The following is a 20,376-nucleotide window of genomic DNA, read 5'->3' on the forward strand; positions in this document are numbered from 1 at the left end:
TACTACAACTTCCAATAATGTCAGAAAAATACCTTTGCCTTGTTCTACATAAACTGTGGTTGTACACGTGCATCTTTTCTCTGTAAATTTCATAATGAACCTGGAGCTTTGACTTGCGCCATTCCCGCTCGGCCCTCCGGCACTCCCTTTTCTGTGCCCTGACCAAGTCATCATTCCTCCATGGCGCTTTCTGCTTATCTTTAACCACTTTAGCTTCATCGGGGCAATGGTGTCCAGAACATTCAAAACACTCGAAGTTACAGAGTTCAACAAATCATCAACATTAGAACATGAGGCATTTTCAAAGTGTATAATTTCCATGAATAGTGCACCTGTTTTATCATTTATGTGTCTCCTTCGAACAACTGCAGGACCAGCTGCTGGTTTGGGAATAACAGACAGGTCAAAGAAGACACAGAAATTATCAGACAGAGCAACATCCACCACATTGACATTTGAAATATTTACTCCTTTTGTAATGAGCAGGTCCAGAGTGTGTCCTCTGATTTAAACCACAAAAACGATTCTAAATCTACAATATTGTTAAAAATCATGAGCTGCAGTAAATAAACAGTAGAATGAAAGTTTGCATCTGTAATGAGTCACAGAAGTTATAATTTCAACCTTCTATGGCTCAGATCTTACCATGTAACCAAAAAAATAACAAAAAATTTAGTTATTTGGATGTTTATTTGAAAAATGATGCATCTAATGTAGTTCAAGACCCCTGCCCTCCATCTGGATATTTCGCTCATGTTCCAGAGTTGGTTGATGTCATAATAATAAATATCTAATAAAGATCTCTGGCATGTGCTGTTCTGAATTGTTTTAAATGTCTCTTTTTAGCTCGGCGACACAGAACTCCCTGATCATTATCGACGAGTTGGGCAGAGGCACCTCCACCTACGATGGCTTTGGTCTGGCGTGGGCCATCTCCGAGCACATCTCCTCCAAGATCGACTGCTTCTGCCTGTTCGCCACGCACTTCCACGAGCTCACGGCACTCGCAAACCAACAGGCCACAGTACACAACCTGCACGTGACGGCTCTCACCTCCCATGACACGCTCACCATGCTGTACAAGGTCAAACCAGGTACGAACGGAGACGAGGCTGAGATCAGGATAATGGCAAACATAAAACACAATGGGAATATGTGGGTAGAGTCAGAATAAATTCATACTTAAGTGAGATCCGAATAAAAAGGTTGTCTTAAAGCTTCATTGTGTAACTTTTAAGCCAAATATAGACTAAAATAAATGTTGCAGCTCCACAAGCCATACTATTACTTTGCCTAGAGGAGAGCTGCCTCCTGTTTGATCATAAATCGTATCTATCTCTATGGAGCATGTTCTGAAGTATAGCTTTAACCTGCTATTTCCATGGAAACAGGCAAATGTTAGTTTTGCTTTAAAGGTCCATATTAGGCTGTTTTCTGAGCTCTATCCTAATGTTGTTTTCTCATCACAAAAAGACCTGGAGTTGTGTTTTGTTTCATTCACACATGTTTAACGCACAAACCTGCATATTTGGGTTGAGTTCTTCTCTCAAACTGAAAACACTGTGTTCCACCTTGTGACGTCATCATGTGGTAATACAGGAAGTGCTCCACTGTGTTTTTAAACTCCATACAGCTTCACTAAAATCATATTGATGATTTCAGCCCTGGAATTTCCAATCTGGACTGAACAAAAGGTAAAAGGAGCTGTTAACTTGAAAACTACCACTTCATGACATCACAAGGTGGAGCAGAGCATTTTGAGATTTGGAGATGTAGACAGACTAATAATAAAGTGTTACTCAAACATGTGTGAATCAAACAAAACACAACTGTTTTTTGAGGAGGTAACAGCATTAGAACATGGTTTACAGCTCACAAGAGTCAGTTTTGTGTCATCTAGAACCTTTAAGTAACAGTATTTTTTTTTTCATTTTTGTGCATAAATAAATATTAATAAATGCCTTAACTTGACACTGATCCTCTTGTTTGCATCAGGTGTGTGTGATCAGAGTTTTGGGATCCATGTGGCGGAGCTTGCCTGTTTCCCGGCGGCGGTGGTGGCGGCGGCTAAGGAGAAGGCGTCCGACCTGGAGGAGTTTCAGGAGCTCGCCGCAGAAGAAGAGAAAGAGGAGGAGCCAGAGAGCAAGAGGAGACGCACCGACAAACAGGTGAGTCTGACGTTTACACTTCACCCACATTGCAGTCTCCAGGGCATCTGGCTTAAAAGCTTGTATGCGAGTGATATTAATGTGCACTATTGACGAAAATGAATATATCTTTTTTTAAATATCCCATTATGTCTTATGATCTGATAATACTTTTTTTATCTGTACTAAAATTATAAGACCTGCTTGTAATATGACTGAGGTTTTTTTAATGGCTATTTTTTTTTAGCATTTTAATTGCTTTTGTATTTTTTCAGTCTCTGCTGCTTGTTACAAACTCAAGGAAAAATTACATAGCCATTTCTTTTTTTATTATGCATTTGTTTGATTCTAAATAATTCAGATTTTTTAATTTATTTTTTATTTTTTTGCATTATATTAGAAATTCTAAATAATTTATAGGTTTTTATTTATTTATATATTTTTTGCATTAAATTTAAAATTAAAAATAAATCAGATGGGTTTTTTTTTTTACATTTCATTTGACATTACGCCTATAGCCCATTTGTAATTTTTCTAGTGAGTTTTTTCCTGGAAGATGCTGGACATTTATAGTGTGAGTTCATATGATGCGAGCCGTGATGTGTCTGAAGAATACAGTACAAGTACAATACAGTGACGTCATTACACAAACAATTGCACTTAACCCCTGGAAATCGCTTGGATCCAGTCTGTGCTTGTGACTCATGTATTTCTCTGTCATGACGTGTAATGATTTGATCAAACAATTCCCCAAACTGTGTTAACTGTAATTCAGGTTATAGTTGCTACAAACTGTGCTCCCATTAATATTGTTACCACTGATGCGAAATATGGAGATCAGAAATAGTCCAACACGACAACACAAAGTTACCTGCGTCACAAGACTCACTGAACGTAATTTGATTTTCATGGGAAAAGGTTGTGGAACAGTCCTCCAGCCTGATTCTGAACATTCACTTATTATCTTAATTTTTGCTGTTGTATTGTAAAGTATTTAAAGTTAGACTGTCCAAAACAGAAAAAACACAGTAAAGAAAACACATTTAAAGCCAAGAATTTTGGTATCAATTCATACGTAACAGTGAATCACAGTGTAATATTATATACTCATATTGTGTATACATATAGATATACAAGTATTTGTTCTCTATGTTGCAATACTTATGGAGCAAACGTTCTGATCTTATAAAATGAGACATGTTTATTTTTATTTATTTATACAGGGGGACCCAATGAGAGCACTCACTTGGGCTCTTTTTTATGGGCGCCCTGTTTAAAATACAATATAAACAGAAAAAACAAATAAGTCCAGGATGACATCAAAATGCATTTTTATTGTAGAATCAGTATGTAATTTATTATCAAGCTTTTTCTAAAGAAAGTTTGAAATGTTACTCACACTAAAAGTCCTCCTTGCTGCCAGATGTCCTCCAGATTTGAAATGTGCCTCCATAAAACGAGAAACCGATGCACTGGAGGTAGGAGCCAGTGTTGAGGTTTTTTTTTTTATCAATGTAAATGTAAAAGGCGCCACTTCATAGAAAATGTTTTAATAATGATTTTGCCCCATCTCAGTTTAATATGATCATAGAGTTGAGCAAATTATTTCTTGCCCTCTGTTTCAGGTTGGTGAAGGTCTGATCATGGACTTCCTGCAGAAGGTGAGGTCACTTCCTGTCTCCAACATGGCCGACACCGAGGTGAAGTCAGAACTTCAGAGGATGAAGGAGGAACTGGCGTCTAAAAACAACAGCTACATCTCAGAGATCCTCAAAAGATGTGTTTCAGTTAAGTAATGTTTCCCAAGGCTTTACTGTAACATTAGTGTATAGAAAAAATGCGTTTTGTATGTTTTTTCAATAAAGAAAATAAGTAAATGTGTGTACTTTTCAGCTCTATCTAGTGGCCGATGAGTTAAATACATCTCGTATATTACACAAAACTGACTCCTGTGAGCTTTAACCCATGTTCTAATGTGTTTTGTTTGTGAGGTAACAACTCCAGGTCTGTTTTTGATGGGGAAACAGATCAGCGATATTGGCCCTTTAAAGGAGCCCTATGTAACCTGTGCTATTAGTTCTAACAGGATACAAGTGTCTCATTTGTGTGAACGCTCAGAACCTCCAGACTTCACTCACTGAGCTGCAGCCAATCATTAATCAGCTGCACTAGCACTTAATGATTGGCTGCAGGTGCTGGGGTTAAAGCGTCACATCAGAGTGAGGGAAGTTTTAGGTTTAAAACAACTGGATTTAGTCATAGGAACTGGCTCGGAACAACTTTTTATGTGCTAGTAAATGAGAATAAATCAGCATTACAACTTATCAGTTTACCTCGCATCTGGGGACACAGGTCACATTTATGAAATTTAAAACCAAAGTCTTACACTGTTCCTTTAGGCAGTTGTTTTTGTAGCTATATAAAAAAAAAAAATTCAATATAACTGAGTCAAGGAAACCATATAAAGTTCAATCCACACAAATGCTGACACCACACAACTTTGAACTAATAAAGTTTTATTTTCTTAGAAATGGCCAGTTTCCTGTTCTTTTTTGTCTAAGAAAGTAGACCCCTTTTTGAATTCAACTAGCATCTACATAATGGTTATTGAATACTTCACAATATATTAAGTCTAGATGTTATGATACATGCATACGATCCAGGCCGCATGAGAGCCACAGTCACCACAATACAGGGGGCGGGGCAGAGTCATCGTGTCCCAGTGAGAGGAGCTGTAGCGCCCCCTGCTGACACCTCTCCACTAAACACTGACTGCATTAACACAAATACACACAACGGTAACACACACGCACACTGTACAACTGCCTTGGCGAGGAGAGGGATAGTGTTAAACTCTTTCACAGAAAGAAGTCGACCACTGGGACCACGAGGCTCTGCGTCACTGTGAGGAAAAGGGAGGCTAACCAAAGGAAATAATATAATAATATATAATAAAATAAAAGACATTCAAATACAGTCAGCTTTTCGCTCAAAAATACAAAACTACATGAGAAAAGCATCGAAATAAAACCCATTGATCAAAACATATTTCTTAAAAAAAAGCCCAAGTGCTCCATCACACACACGACCTTTGACATTTGTCCATTTTCAGAGCCACTCCCCCTTTGCTCTGTTGCCTAGTTACGCCCGCCACGCGGCTAATGGGACGGCAGCGCCCGGAAACAGGAAGTCTCTGACAAGTTCATGAAGACGATGTGAGGGGTGACACTAGGGGGCGCTTCTCTTTTCAGACTGCAGAAATACTCTTGGAGGAATCTCTTGTGGCCACTGCTGCCCCCTGGTGGAGTGTGCCGGTACTGCAGCGCATCAGGCCCTACGGGAGCTGTCTGTCAGTCTCTGGGGCCTTTCGCTGTTGAGTTTGTTGTGAGTCGTTCTGGTTGTATTTTATGAGGGAAGTGAGGTTTTTAGTTGTGTTGTAGTGTGTTGGACTCGATAGGGGGCGCCGAGTCGTACAGAGTGTCCGTGTCGTGCGTGGGCTCTCCGGCCAAAGTGCAGGGGTTCGACAACGTCCCTGCGCCACAGTCACAAAAAAACCTGGAAACAAAATAGAAAAGAGTCAGTTAAAGTATTTTATAGAAGAACACAGAGTTTAATTTGGGGGTGGGCATTTACTGTCGAGCTCCCATTACCCCAACAAGGTTTTTGTCACATTAAAGGGTAACTTTTGTGGTGGATGGTCTGTTTCCATGGAGACATGCAGTAGTTGTTTACACTCTATAAAGTTATCAGAGCATTTCACAGAATCTTTCGTTTAAATGTGCTTTTTGAACATAAAATAGCAGTGTAGTGGATATTAATAAGCCTGTAGCTGTTGAGCTCCATACACTAAATGCACTAGCGCCCTCCAGTGGTACTACGGAAGACTAGGAGTCGTCAGTTTTTAGAGAAACGATTTCTTATCACATTTACCAAACTGAAGTGCAAATAAAGCCACTATTTCCCTCTCATTTAGAAAACTTCTAAAACCTTTCAAACCAAACCTGGTACATGTGTCTTACCTATCGTGCCGTATAAACTCTACATCGTGGCCTTGGTGACACTTTTTAATGCAGTTCACACAGATGGCGTTTCTGTCCGTCGTGTTACACGTGTGACACCTGAAACAAATCAAACATAAATATTGCTTACATGGAATTTTGAATATTATTCCAGATGCACTTTTATGAGCTGTTCACAATGTCATTTTGGTGTCCATTTCCACCTATCCCCACCCAGTTCTCTGTACTTACTTTTGAACAATAAAAACACATAAATAATAACCTGCTGCTTGTCACTGTGAAATGCCACTATGAAGAACAGGTATCAGCTCTGCCATTTTGAACAGAGTCAATGGATCGGTTTCTATTATTAAGCCATTTTTCAGCAATACTGAGGTTTGCATTTTAGTTTAAATAATCTGAGAACACATTCATTAAATTTAATAAAAACATGCGACTTACCTGTAGAAGTCGTGCATGGGGTAACTGGTGTAGCTGGAGATTTTATAGAGACACTGCCCTCGACTCACTGCCTTCTCAATGGCATCTTGGTTATTTAATATTTTATTATCTGAAACAACAAAAGGAAGGTTATAATCCACAGTGATGAAGTCTAACCTGTTAAAATCTTGTTATAATTCAAATGTATATTTACCTTTCATAGTTACATTGACTCCTGAGGCCAGAAAAAGACCTCCAAATCTGTTGTTGAAGATCTGGTTTCCTTCCAGAGTGGCGGTGGCGTGGTTTGTGATCTCGATGCCTGAATCAACAAGAAAATTACGGTGAATTCAAATTTAAGCTCAGTCTAAAAAGCCAAATAGTTTTGAATTTGAGGTGAACTAAAATGAGCCATAAAACGGGGCCAAACCAGGGCTAAACCAGAAAAGGTTTTAAAACTAATTTAAACTCAAATTAGGAATAATAGTGATAGTAGTTTTGGTGACCTTGAACTATATAAACTGAAGGCGCATAATAAAAGTTTAGATTTTGTCAATATATTTTCCAAAGACACACAAAAAAAAACACAAGAATCACCAAGAAACTAAACTAAAAATAAATGTACTACATGCATTATATACCCAGATAATTAAACGTGGACTGTCATTTTTTGGAGTGGAGAGTCCGCCGCCTGCTGTGTCTCCCAGTAATATTTCAAGTGCATACTTTTTTTTTTTCTTACAATAAAAATACTTGTAATTGAACATGTGAAAAATAGACCATTTTAATGCAGTACTGTGGAACATTCTAGGAAACGCAAAGACACCCCATAAGACAAGTAGGTGATGGACCCCTCCCCAAAAAGTAAATTTCAAAATGTTCAAAATTATGTAAGCATTTTAGTGAAAAGATTAAGACTAAGCAGTACATAGCAAGTAATTATGATATATTTTTAATATTTATTATATTTATTGATTTAAATTTTTATTAATGCGGTGTTTGTACAGACTGAGAGCAGCTCAAACCTGCAGCAAATCCATCAAAGATCCGGTTCTTTCGGAGGATGGGGTGACTGTTGGTGCTGATGAGGACTCCGGCCTGCGCGTTTCTGAAAATGTCGTTCTCTTCGAGCAAACCTGGACACAAGAGATTCAGAACCATTTTAAAAAATGCCACATTTCACATTAATGTACATAATGTTTATTTTTAGAGCAAAATAAGGCTGTGTAGTCAATGATAAAAATGTTTGATTTACGAGCACCTTTCAAAACCAAGGACACTGTGCAAGACAAGTTAAAAACTTTTAAACAGAATAAAACAAGATACAGTCACATTTTTATACAGTGTTTTCCCACCTTCAAGACTCAAAGTGCTTTACATCAAAGAACCACTCACCCATTCACACACACATTCATACACTGGTGTACACAGACACTGGGGGAGAGGTGGGTTAAGTGTCTTGCCCAAGGACACAATGATAGCATTCATCTGTGGGAGCTGGAATCGCACCGCCAACCTGTGGGTCAGTGGATCTGGCCGCTCAACCAGTGATGTTTATGTTGAGATCGGGATTCAAAATGGCAACTTTCAGATCAGCGGAAAAACGCTCTACCAAATGAGCCACTGTCGCAAATGACACAACACAAAAAATTAAACCCAAACTAACTGTCCTGTTTTCTATATAATACATTTTCTATTTATTTTTTATTTTGATTGGGGGGTGGGGAGTAATTGGAATTTTGAGATTTGGTTGTTGCTTTATGTTTAATTTTTCCCCCTTAGAAGATTTTTTTTTTTTTTTTTAAGAAAAAAAACTAAATTCGTAAAAAATTGAAATTTTGTCTTGTATTACCCTTTTTTTTTTAAAGGAAAAAAAACATTTTTTTTTTTTAATTTACTTGGTTAGTGTTGCTGTCAGAGTATGTGCATGCGCGTTTGACTTTTGCTGCCAGCTTCTCAAACGCAGCATAGCACTTCTCAACTACAGCCTAAAAAACCTCTTGCTGATCCTCAAGCCTTTTCTCGAGGTCTTTGACCTTTGAGTCTCGTTTGGTTTCATCACATCTCGCCTGGTCCAACTCGGCTTTGAACTTTGCCACTGACATCTCCAGCGACTTTGTCTGGTCCAGGAGCCTGTGGGATTTATCTTGCTCCTTTTTTGAGCTGTCCCTGAAGCAAAATCTCCTGTTCGTGCTTCAGTTGATCCTGAAGGTCTTTTACTGCGGCCGAAACTATTTCTAACTCACGGTGGAGATTGACGAGATCATCGTTTTGGACTTGACCCGCGCGATCAGTGCTCTTGGTTGGCTGCGGCTGCTCCTGACCACTGCTCCCGGTTTAAGCCTGCAGTTCTCCATATGAAGGCTCATGACCTCCTCTTTGGCCTCATTCAAGAGCTGTTGAAGCCTTTCTTCCAGTTCTTGTCGGTTCATAGTCTCGTAGGCGGTTGGAAACTCAGAAGGAATGGGTTTGTTTAGGGATGAGGAAGTGGAGCAGCCAGTGTGGGCTTGCATCTCCACAGGTTGGTGCTTCAAGGCTTGAAGGTCACATTTTAGTTTAGTTGTTTTTCCTTTGAAGCCATTCAAGTTCCTCTTCCTTCTTGTTAAACGCTCCCAGGAGTTCAGCATATTATAGGTTATCGTTTTGGACTTGACCTTGAGGCGTTTTCTGCCTGGAGTTGAGACACTTTCTCCAAAGCAGCCTCCAGTTCAGCTTGGACCTTCTTGTAAATGGGAGAATCATTTACAGAGGAAGGGACCAAATGTGTGTCTTGGGAACTGATCCGTTTCTTTCCCTTCTGCTGTGCTTTTTCCAAAGTGCCTTAAAAAAGCTATAAATAGAAAAAGTCTTAAATGCAGATGTAGAGTGTTTTTAGCTTGTTATATAAACTGCTAACTGTACAACTGATTTGAACCTGAATGATCCAAATCAACCAAATTCATTCATTCAATAATGCATTTACACTGGTCTTACTCTAGAGGTCGTTTAACCCTTTAAGGACTGAGCACATTATAGAACAGTATATCTCGCCTAGACTTTTCTTTTTTTGAGCCATAAAAAACATGTCAAAGGAAGTATCAGAATTTACTGCATTTTTTCACACAACTACCTCTATTTTACATATCCATCCATATTTTTCCTTTGACGCATTGAAAAAGTGACTGGGAAAATCCCGCAGCACCTGCGCTCTCATTCGTCATTTTTGAGGGACAACAGAGGCAGATTACTGTAATGACGTTAAAATATTTAAATACCCCCATGCCTCTGCTTTGAGATGCCGTTTGAATTTTCATGAAGCACAATTGGTTGCGGAGTTACAGTAATGGAAAGTCCGCAACCGCGCTCTATGACAATAGCATCCGCCTCTATAGGGTTAAGGTATTTTTCTCTTTCTTTCCTTCCCTTTTATTTGATTTTAAGTTTTTTTTATGACTGTCAAATTTCACATTTAGTTTGTAAAATGTGCCATATAAATAAAGTGGAGTAGGATAAAATTACATGTGATTGTGTCAGATTTTTAAAAACATGTCATTTTTGTATCAGAAGACCTTACTATTAAAAAGGACCGCCCAGACTCGCCCAATCAAACCGTGCCCACAGAACGCCAGTGTGAGTGCAATCCTGAACACGACAAGTGCCATTACATTTTACGTATGAAAACGTGAAAACCTGTCGTCTGCTTAAACTCTTCTTTAAAGTCCAGATCTGTGTCACTGACCTCGTCCTCCGTTGAAGATGCAGATGCCTCCGTCCCTCCCGTCGTGGATCTTGTTCCTCCTCAGAGTTGGATTACTGTCTGTCTTTATCCAGACTCCAGCCATGGCGTTGTCGAAAATCTCATTGTCTTCAATAAAGCCCAAACCTGGAACATTTCACATACATATATTAAAATAATATAAAGTTAATCCTCAAAACCAGTCTTGTGTGAATTTGTGCAAAATAAAACAGACATTTGGATTTTGAACCTTAATGTGAGTACTGTTTTTGTTGATTTTTTTTTAAATACATGAAACTTAAATATTGCTTTTTCTGGTTAGTGAAAAGTTGATTGAGAGTTTCATATTTCTGAAAAAAGTAGATTTATAAGATTGGTACCCGAGTTATAGACTAAAATGCCTCCGTTCTGTCCTCCCCAGATCTTGTTACGTCGTATCTTTGGGTTGCTTCCCGTTCTGTGGATAGAAACATAATTAAATTAGAAGGTAATAATTTTAAACTTTAAGATTAGGCTAAATACATAGGACATACTTATAAATGTATGTGGTAGAAAGATTAATAACATGCTATATGCTAACCAAGTTTATGTCATTTAGCTTAGCCATTTTCACCCAATTAACAACAGTTTATTCTTGCCGCATTTGTTAAAAACTACTCGCATTGTTTGGGCTAGAAAGTTCTGCAGTATGACATTCAACTTATCTATCTCCACAGGTCTGTGGAGATCCAAGCCCGCTCACAGTAAGTATTCATGTTTTTCAAGGCATTTTTGAGCATCGAAAAACAAAAATCAAATAAATGGTAAGTAATTGCGTATGTGTCAACACCCAAGAAAAGGTACACAGTGCACCTTTAACAAACACTTTATTATGAGAGTTCCTGTTTACCTTATTTGGACTCCAGAATACATGTGATTGTAGATGTCATTGTCTTCCAATACGCCATGCCCATTGTCATAGAAATAAACCCCGACCTGTGAAAAAAATAAATAAAATTGTCAGCCTTTTTTCTGATCAGTTCACTTGCTTCTACTGCATTTCAATTTCTTGACTTTTTTTGTAAAATGTACCCAATTTAAGCTTATTTGTCTAGTACAATTGGTACACAAAGTAATTCAAAGTGCTTTACAGAATAACAAAGACATAAAAATCAAAACATAAATAATCATAAAAATTAAAATTAAAAGAGGAGTGAATAATAATAATAATAATAATAATAATAATAATAAATCTTTTACAGTCATATGCACAGCTGAACAGAACCATTTGGAGCCTGGATTTAAACAATCTTAGGATGTTCAGACAGAGAGAGGGGAGACAATTTTCCAGTGTAAAGAGTTTGTACCTGTTTTCCACTGTGGATCCGGTTCTTGCGCAGGACGGGCGTGCTGCCGGTCGTCACCCACACTCCCGCTAACGTGTTACTGTAGACCTCGTTCTCCTCGATCACACCTTGGCCTTTTTCGTGCTGAAATAAAGAACAAACACAAGTATAAAAACTGTACCGTGGTTAATGTGGCTTAACCTGCCGTGTCATTGGATCTGCAGATATTTCAGGGGCTTTCGATTAATTAATGAATGTGATATTTATAAAGGTTTGGCGACTGTTTAATTACAACAGACGAGAAATTGTTATTATAATCCTATGAACAGATTTAAATTCCCAAGTACAGGATTTAAAATGCCTTACCATGGAACATTCCAAGTAAAGCAGAGATGTGCAGGACAAGCAGATGGCAGAGAGAGAAAGTGAGAGGTAGAATGAGGAAGAGAGGTAGAGTGAGGTAGAGAAAGAGGGAGAGAAAGACAGAGTTAGAGAGAGGTAGAGATATAAAGAGGTTAAGTGACAAAAAGGAAGAGTGATAAATAGGAAGAGAGAGAGGTAGAGAGAAAGAAGAGGGTGAGAGAGAAAGAAGAGGGTGACAGAGAAAGAGGGCAGAGAGAGGTAAAGAGAGATAACAAACAGAAGAGACGGAAGAGAAAGAGGGCGAGGGCGGTATACCCTCCTCCAGAAAAGTTACATAGCATACTGTGTCTTTAACTACCGTATTTTCCGCACTATAAGGCGCATCGGAATATAAGGCGCACCTTCAATGAATGGCCTATTTTAAAACAAATTTCATATATAGGGCGCACCGCATTATAAGGCGCATAGAATATAAACTACTGTAGTAGCTGGGGTTGTGTTACGCATCCACGAGATGGAGCTGCGCTGAAGGGAATGTCAACAAAACAGATAAGTCAGTCAAACTCACAAAACAAGTTAATGCATTCACAATATAGTAACTCTCGAAATAGTGCAAAGTAATATCAATAACTCAACGTTGTTCAAACGTTAATGTCCATAGTCACAATATCTCCCAGCCTTGTTTAGTTGTAAACACGTGAAAGAAACACGTAAAGCCTCACTTTTTCAGTTCATTCCTCATTCACGAATCCGTCGAGTTCTTCCTCTTCAGTGTCTGAGTTGAACAGTTGGTCGAGCTCATTCAAAGTGCACGATTCCGTCTCGTCAAAATCGCCATTATCCGTGTCGCTGCTGTTGTCTTAACAGTTCAGTGACATTTCCTGCCTTCGTGAAACTCGGACCATAGTTGAGACTGATATATCAGCCCAGGCATCCGCGATCCATTGGCAGACTGTGGCGTATGTTGCCCGGCGCTGTCTCCCCGTTATCCCTTTAGCGTCGGATCCTATCGTCGCCGTTAGACTCGCGGTTGCGGACTTTCCAGCAGCGTAACTCCGCCCAGTCGTGCTCTCATGTAAATTCAAAAGGCGTCTCAAAGCGGAGACACGGGGCTATCTAAATATTTTACCATCATTACGGTAATCTGCCTCTGTTGTCCTGAAGGTGACGAATGAGAGCGCGGTGCTGCGGGGATTTTCCCAGTCATTTATTCGACGCGTAAAAGAAAAAATACGGATGGATGTGTAAAATAGAAGTAGTTGTGTGGAAAAAATGCAGCAAATGCTGATACTTCATTTAACATGATTTTTATGGCTAAAAAATAATAAAAGTCTAGGTCTAGGTGAGCTATACTGGCCCACAGTGTGCTCAGTCCTTAAAGGGTTATTACCGCTATTACTTCAGCGACGCCTCCTGACTACGGGTGTCATAATTGACCAATATTGATCCATATATAAGGCGCATCGGATTATAAGGCGCACTGTGGGTTTTTGAGAAAATTAAAGGCTTTTAGGTGCGCCTTATAGTGCGGAAAATACGGTAACTAAACAAAGAAAGCCCTTACAGTATCGTATGGTCACTTTTAGACATCCAGACTCCGGTGAGTTTTAAGTACAAACTAATGCTATTTTTTTAAATCCTGGGCTTTTACTCGAGTAAACCTCTTCCTTCCTCGTGCGTATCACAGCTAAAGACACTATTTTAATGGACAGAGACATAAGTCCAGAACATACCACGTAGATGCCTCCATGCTGCCCGTCGTGGATCTTGTTGTGCCGGACAATGGGGCAGCTGTTGGTTCGGATCTGGATTCCCGCCAAAGCGTTGCCATAAATATCGTTACTCTCTATTAAGCCCCGCCCATCCCCAAATATGTACACGCCTCCTTGATTTCCGTTAAAAATTGCATTGGCCCTGGAAAGACAAGAAAAAAAGATTTTAAGCATCATTTTGGGTAAGATTTCAGTTTTCTTGGTCTTTTATGGTCAAATTAAATGGCAAGTTTACAGAATTCACTTCACCAATAGACATAAATCTTTAATTATGCAGGGGTCAAATCACACATAGCCTCAAAAACACAGCTGTTATTTGGCAGCAGCAAAGATTTAGCATCAAATTCATGGTTCAATAAAAGGGGAGTATATTGTCTCATTAATTAATATGTCAAACTATATTAGGCATTTGAATGTGTGTTTAGCTTGATGAACAATAAAAATAACTTTAAAGGTGCACAGTACTACTTCTTTGGTAGAGGACCCGCCGTCTCGTTATGGAAATGCTTTTCCTGAAATGTTCCACAGTATGGCATTACACATATCAAGCTAGGATTTATTCAATCACAGGTATTTTTATTTAGCCTGATAAATCGAAACTGATATCGATAATCTATAAAAAATGGAGAGGGCTCAGTCTGGTTTCCGTTGCGTCTCAAGCTCGGTCAAACAGGATCGTCCAATCAGATTTGTTTTCTTTCAGTGACATGTGAATTTATTTCTAAATCATAGATGACCAATGAGCTCTTTCGTTTCACATTTCTCTCACCTCAGATTAACAGAGTTTAGTGCGTCACTCATAGATTCTGCAGAAATCCACCATGTGAAACTTTTTTCCTTAATTTTTTGTCGATATGGATGGACCACGCTTGTCCCTGATTGGCTAATCCACCTGTCAATCACGCCCATTTGAAAAAGGAGAGGTTCACCGGTGACCAGACTCACATCTTTGCAAAGTATTGAGGAAGTGTGTGTTCTGGATCCCAGGCAGGTTTTTATTGTTAAAAAATTAATTGAAATAGAAAAATATGTATTCTTATTGTAAGCAATGCCACATCATCACAGATCTGACCAGTAACTTAGAGAAAGATGATTTAATGCCTTACTGTGGAACGTTCTCAGCAAAACAGTAACATGGAGGACAGGCAGATGGCGACCCTCCATTAGAAAAGTTATAGTGTGTCTTTAACAAACTGAACAAAGAAAGCCCTTACCGTATCGTGGGGTCACTGTTGGATGTGATCCAGACTCCAGCGAAGTTGTTGGCGTAGATTTTGTTTTCTATAAACTGGCCACGCCCCTTTTCGTGGACGTAGATGCCTCCCGTCTGCCCGTGGTGGATCTCACATCTCACGACGGTCGGGTTGGCATACGCCTTCACCTCGAAACCGGCGATCCGATTTCGGTGAATGTTACAGTTCTCAAAGTATCCCTAAGGATAGAAAGAAAAGACGATATAAATGAGTATGGAAATCTCGCTTCAAATATAGAGAAGATATTGAGAATCTAGCTCCATTGATGTTAACAATTAGCTTACGGTTAGCTTTTTCATGGGCTAAAGTAGTACTCTATTTGTACCTCCCACTAAAAAGAATGAGAAACAAAAGCAATGCCATATTATGTAACACAAAATGTTATCCTTCAAAATACTGGCCAACAAAATATTTAAAAGGAGCTGTATCCAATTGTTTTCATGTAATTAAGTAAAGTTGTCTTATTTGTCCCAGTACAGAAGCAGCTTTTAAGATCAAAATGAAACTGCTGTGTGACGTCTGCATTTAATTATAAGGCGTTCTTATAGTCCACAAACCAGTTAATAGGAACATTTTAAGAACAAAATGACAAGTCTGACAGCAGCAGTTACAGAGAAAGTGGCCACAGTTTTCCAATGAAAAGTGAACTGGAGTTGACGGAACCGAAAGCGCAGCCATGATCACTTCCACTGATCACTTCCATGATCACTATCTGGAATGTGGCGGCTAGCAGGTTAGCTATGTCCATTTATATATACAGTCTGTAAGTGTAATGGCAAACTTTGCTCTGGCCTTTCTTTTTGATGTCAGTGGGAAAAAATATGGATTTTACTTCTGAAACCCAAACACTGACACAGCAGTCTTACCATGCCGTGGTCAAACGTGAACACGCCCACATCGCGCCCGTGGTGAATGTGGTTGCGTCTAATGATGGGGTTGCCGTGGTTTTTCACCCAGATTCCAGCTAAAGCGTTGTTGCTAATTTCATTATCTTCATAAATGCCCTAAAAACAGACACAAGAACAGAAAATGGTTACTTTAGTATAAAAGTATGTAATATAGGGCTGCAGCTAATATTTATTTTAATAGTCAACTTGTCAGTGATTAAATTTAAGATGAGTTTACAAGTCAAATGATTATTTATATTGTAAAATGAGGCTTTTTAATACAATATCAACAAAATAAAGATTCAAATTAGTGATGAAAAGCAGTAATCGTTTATTTTTGACATTTTGATTGAAGATGTTTGTGTAATACTTCAGTCTTCCAGGTATGACCCATAGCAAACAAAATATTAAATTCCATCAACTGGATATAAGGTTTTAGAGTTGACTAGTCCCGCTGCAGCCCTAACTCTAATGGGATTTATAGTAAAGAATGGGTCTTTACCTGTGCGTGGTCCGTGATGTAGAGTCCTACGTTTTCACAGTCGCTGATGTTGCAGTGTTTGATGGTGGGACAGGCTCCTTGACCGCTCACGCACACCGCTGACCCCACTGGAACCACAAAATACAATATATCAGCCAACAGTTACAATATAGTCAATAAACAAGGTCCCGACTGTTTTAACTTGAAATAGTTCAATTGATTTGAATGTAGGCAAAGATATGTCCTGTGGCCTCTACTCCCACATGATCATTATCGTCTCAACCGGCCATCTTAAAAAGTCAATTCAATATTGTGCAAACTGGGCATTCACAGCGCATATGCAGGACAATAATGAACTATTTAATTCACTTTATAAATACATTTTACACAGTATTGTTAATATTAAAGGACTACTTGATAAACTGAATAGCTCACTTGTAGACAATCATGACATCTTGTATTAAAAGTTCCCATAGCAAAGTTCACATTAAAAAAAACAACTGTCCGCACTAGAACCGAAATGGGAAAAAAAGCTTTTGATTATTTTGCCTCCCATAAATGGGTGCATTAAAGTGCATTGGTGCCACTAATGCACTTTAATAAACATTTATAATCACACGTGCTCCTGTTTTTAATGTATTAAATGGATCTATGCAGTTATGTGTTTGGTTTGTTTTTGTTTGCATTGTTCTGTATTTTAACAAGGCGCCCATGAAAAAGAGAGTGGTGCTCTCAATGGGCTCCCCTGTAGAAATAAAATAAATGAGGGAAAAAAAAAGATTTGGAGACTTACTTTACCTGGAATGTTTCACATTTTGGCATTAAACCTACCCATATTGCATTTATTAAATTACATAGCGTGTACAGGAATTCTCACTGTTAACAGGATCTCCTCTCCACAGAGCAGACCTGCATCTTAGCCTGAAGAGATACAAGTTTAATGCAATACTGTGGAACTTTCCAGGCAATGTAATAACATCTCCATGGAGACAAGCAGGTGGCTGAAGCTCCATCAGAAAAGTTATGTTAAATTGGCAAGGAGGTAAAGGTGCAGTACATAAGAAAATTGTTAAATAAAAGTAAATGAGAAAAAAAAACAGATGAATCAGTTGTGTAATCTCCTGTGAGGAAAACACATTACCATGACATATGCATTTATACATTTAAACCCAACGGTAACGTGGTCCGTGTGAGTTACCTGTGCAGGTGGAGCGGATGATGCAGTGGTCTATGTTGGGGCTACAGTTTACGGTGATCTCCAGACAGTGGTGAGCGTTGTGGTGCTGTGCAGACTTATCGTCGGGGTTAAACTGTGGACACAAGGGGGCAGCACCGAGTCAGAGGCAGCGCTTTATAGAGGTTCTGATAACCTATGAAGATATGAGATTTTTCACAAACAAAATGCAAAATAAACTAAAATAATGGTACAATTTGAATAGAATTTTGTTAACTGAATAATACACGTTAAAATTATATTAAATACACATTACAGTTAAACATAAATAGCAAATAAAAATGAACTGAAAACAAAAATAAAACAAACTTTTCTTTATAAATACATTGAATAATGAATAAAATTGCACGTGTAAATAAATGCCATCTGGGACTGAATTAGAGACATTTTGAGGAACCTTCCTCTTCGGTATAGCGTATGACCAGGTTACTTAGTGAGCGAGTTAGGGACATTAAAACACGGGATAAGATAGGCTGCAGTAGGAGATAACTAGCTGGGGGAAGTATGGCAACCTGAGCACTATCCTCTGCTTTGTCCTATTTTCTCATCAGCAATGCTATTCACATGTTGTCCCCTGTCCCACTCCCCCTGTGGAGTGTAACTCTTTCAGATGCCCCGATGACAGCTGGACCCTCTCCTCCTCCCCGCCTGGCCCTCCTCCACCCGCCTCCCTCTCCTCCTCACCTGGCTCTCATCCTCCTCGCCCGGCTCTCCTTCTCCTTGCCTGGCCTTTCTCCTCCTCGCCTGGCCCTCCTCCACCCCCCTCCCTCCTTCTCGCCTGGCTGATTTTTCTTGTTTTGTCTGATCTTTCCTGTTTGATTTTCCTGTTTGTTTTTGTGTGTAGGCAGCACAGTGGCTGAGTGGCAACACTCATGCCTCACAGCAAGAAGGTTTGGTTTGATCCCCGGGTCGCCCAGGCCTTTCTGTGTGGAGTTTTGCATGTTTCTCCCCGTGTCTGGATGGGTTTCCTCCGGGTACTCCAGTTTCCCCCATCAACCAAAACATGAACGCCCGTCGAGACAACTGTTGTTGTGATTTTGGGCATTACAAAAATAAAATGAATTGAATTTTTCACCATTCAAACAATATATTTTTTTATTGTTAATTGCTACGGCATCCGTCCCAATTTTTCATCATTCTAAAACTCATAGAAAAACAACAACTACACCAATAGAGTTCCCATATAGAGAGCTGCTGCTGACGATGTAAATCCAATGTCCAGATGCCAGGGTTTAAAAGTGCAGTGGCCTCAGAGGGTCAGATTTCAATATTTACATATGTTGTTGGAGCCTAAGTAAACAGAGCAGGGAAAGAAAATACAATTTATTTTACATGAACAAACGGATATGCAAATAGTCGTCATATGAAATAGGAGTGGACAATTGTCTTCAAGTGAGATTACGCAAATGTCTTCCAGTGTTTAATGTTAAGGCTATGCACCGATCCAGCTTTTTCAGGTCTCATACCAATTCTGATACTTAAGATTTAAGGATCTGTCGATACCTGATATCAACCGACACCAGTGCAGAGGCTGAAAACAGCATTTATTTCCTTTAAAATGTTACACCTCCTGTATTACCACATGACATCACAAGGTGGAAAGGAGTATTTTTTGTTTGAGAGAAGAACTCAATTCTAATTATGCAGGGTTTGTGTGTTAAACATGTGTGAATGAAACAAAACACAATTCCAGGTGTGTTTGTGATGAGGAAATATTATAACAGATCAGAAAATAACGTAATATGGGCCCTTTAATGCTTATGTTGTTCATTAGTTTCCATACTGTTTCTACTGCTATAAAGTTGTTAAGTGTGGGTCCAACTGGCTCATTTCTAGCATTCTTTCTTTTTTTTGTTTTTTTTTTCCTCACAATACTGCCTGCCTTGGACCCAGAAATGACATGACACTTAACAGATCTATATAAACAAAGTGAACTGGGAAACGCTGCATTTTTACTCACCCTTATGGTCATATATCCCACATAAGCGTCTTCTGAGCCTTCCATAAAAACAAACGTGGAATCTCTAGTATTTTCTATTACCACTTTGTCTGCTACTTTCCCGGGTGCTAGAAAGAAAAAAATGCAGATAACGGTAAGATATTTTGAACGTTATCCATCCATATTTTGAACATTAAAACTATATTTATTTAAATGAATGTGTTTCTGACCTGCTCCTATCATTGTGATGGGAGATTCGATGTAAATCCACTCGTCGGTGTAGATTCCAGAGTGAACAAAAATCAAACCGTCAAAGTGAGCTTCCTGCACCCCTCCGAGAGCGTCCTCGATGGTGTCGTAGTACTGAAACAGAAACAAACCAAAGTACATTTATATCAATATGTCACATGATCAGCGGTGGAACATAAATTTTACAGTGGATACTTTTTTTTTTTTTACTTCACTACATTTGAAGCAGCATCTGTACTTTCTGCTCCTCTACATTTTTGAACTGAAATGAAAAGTTTAAGTATTTTTTTATTATTGTCTGAAACCCTTTAAGTAGGTTTCAGACAATAATAATAATGATAAAACAATAATACATTTTTAACATGTTAATAATTTTTAGCAAATTAAAATATACAAATAAAAACAGATAGAAAAAAAAGATTGATTCAGTTGTTTCTGTTGAACAGAATTCAGCTCAAATCAAAATCACTACAGTTGAAGCTTTATAACACTCAAAATCTGCATGAAATACTTTATTTTACATACATTTTTAAACAGGTATTTTAATACTTTTACTCGTGTCGATTTTTCAT

General features: G+C 38.8%; 2 protein-coding genes across 2 annotated transcripts in view; one reads left to right on the forward strand and one right to left on the reverse strand.

Annotated features, from left to right (window-relative positions):
* The window catches only part of msh2 (mutS homolog 2 (E. coli)), a 22,493-nt gene extending 17,818 nt beyond the window's left edge, over nucleotides 1-4,675 (forward strand). The window contains exons 14-16 of the mRNA XM_033984913.2: nucleotides 847-1,094; nucleotides 1,996-2,168; nucleotides 3,773-4,675. Coding sequence (XP_033840804.1) covers nucleotides 847-1,094; nucleotides 1,996-2,168; nucleotides 3,773-3,943 — 592 coding nt within the window. The 3' untranslated portion in view covers nucleotides 3,944-4,675. The remainder of the gene's footprint in view (nucleotides 1-846; nucleotides 1,095-1,995; nucleotides 2,169-3,772) is intronic.
* Nucleotides 4,647-20,376, reverse strand: part of fbxo11b (F-box protein 11b) — a 26,940-nt gene continuing 11,210 nt past the window's right edge. The window contains exons 7-22 of the mRNA XM_033984216.2: nucleotides 19,786-19,918; nucleotides 19,577-19,683; nucleotides 17,581-17,692; nucleotides 16,404-16,510; nucleotides 15,881-16,018; nucleotides 14,976-15,193; nucleotides 13,723-13,903; nucleotides 11,648-11,770; nucleotides 11,191-11,276; nucleotides 10,682-10,758; nucleotides 10,305-10,448; nucleotides 7,612-7,722; nucleotides 6,801-6,908; nucleotides 6,608-6,716; nucleotides 6,167-6,265; nucleotides 4,647-5,702 (exon numbers count right to left, since the gene is read on the reverse strand). Coding sequence (XP_033840107.1) covers nucleotides 5,573-5,702; nucleotides 6,167-6,265; nucleotides 6,608-6,716; nucleotides 6,801-6,908; nucleotides 7,612-7,722; nucleotides 10,305-10,448; nucleotides 10,682-10,758; nucleotides 11,191-11,276; nucleotides 11,648-11,770; nucleotides 13,723-13,903; nucleotides 14,976-15,193; nucleotides 15,881-16,018; nucleotides 16,404-16,510; nucleotides 17,581-17,692; nucleotides 19,577-19,683; nucleotides 19,786-19,918 — 1,983 coding nt within the window. The 3' untranslated portion in view covers nucleotides 4,647-5,572. The remainder of the gene's footprint in view (nucleotides 5,703-6,166; nucleotides 6,266-6,607; nucleotides 6,717-6,800; nucleotides 6,909-7,611; nucleotides 7,723-10,304; nucleotides 10,449-10,681; nucleotides 10,759-11,190; nucleotides 11,277-11,647; nucleotides 11,771-13,722; nucleotides 13,904-14,975; nucleotides 15,194-15,880; nucleotides 16,019-16,403; nucleotides 16,511-17,580; nucleotides 17,693-19,576; nucleotides 19,684-19,785; nucleotides 19,919-20,376) is intronic.

Source organism: Periophthalmus magnuspinnatus, chromosome 19, assembly GCF_009829125.3.
Source record: "Periophthalmus magnuspinnatus isolate fPerMag1 chromosome 19, fPerMag1.2.pri, whole genome shotgun sequence".
NCBI lineage: Eukaryota > Metazoa > Chordata > Actinopteri > Gobiiformes > Gobiidae > Periophthalmus > Periophthalmus magnuspinnatus.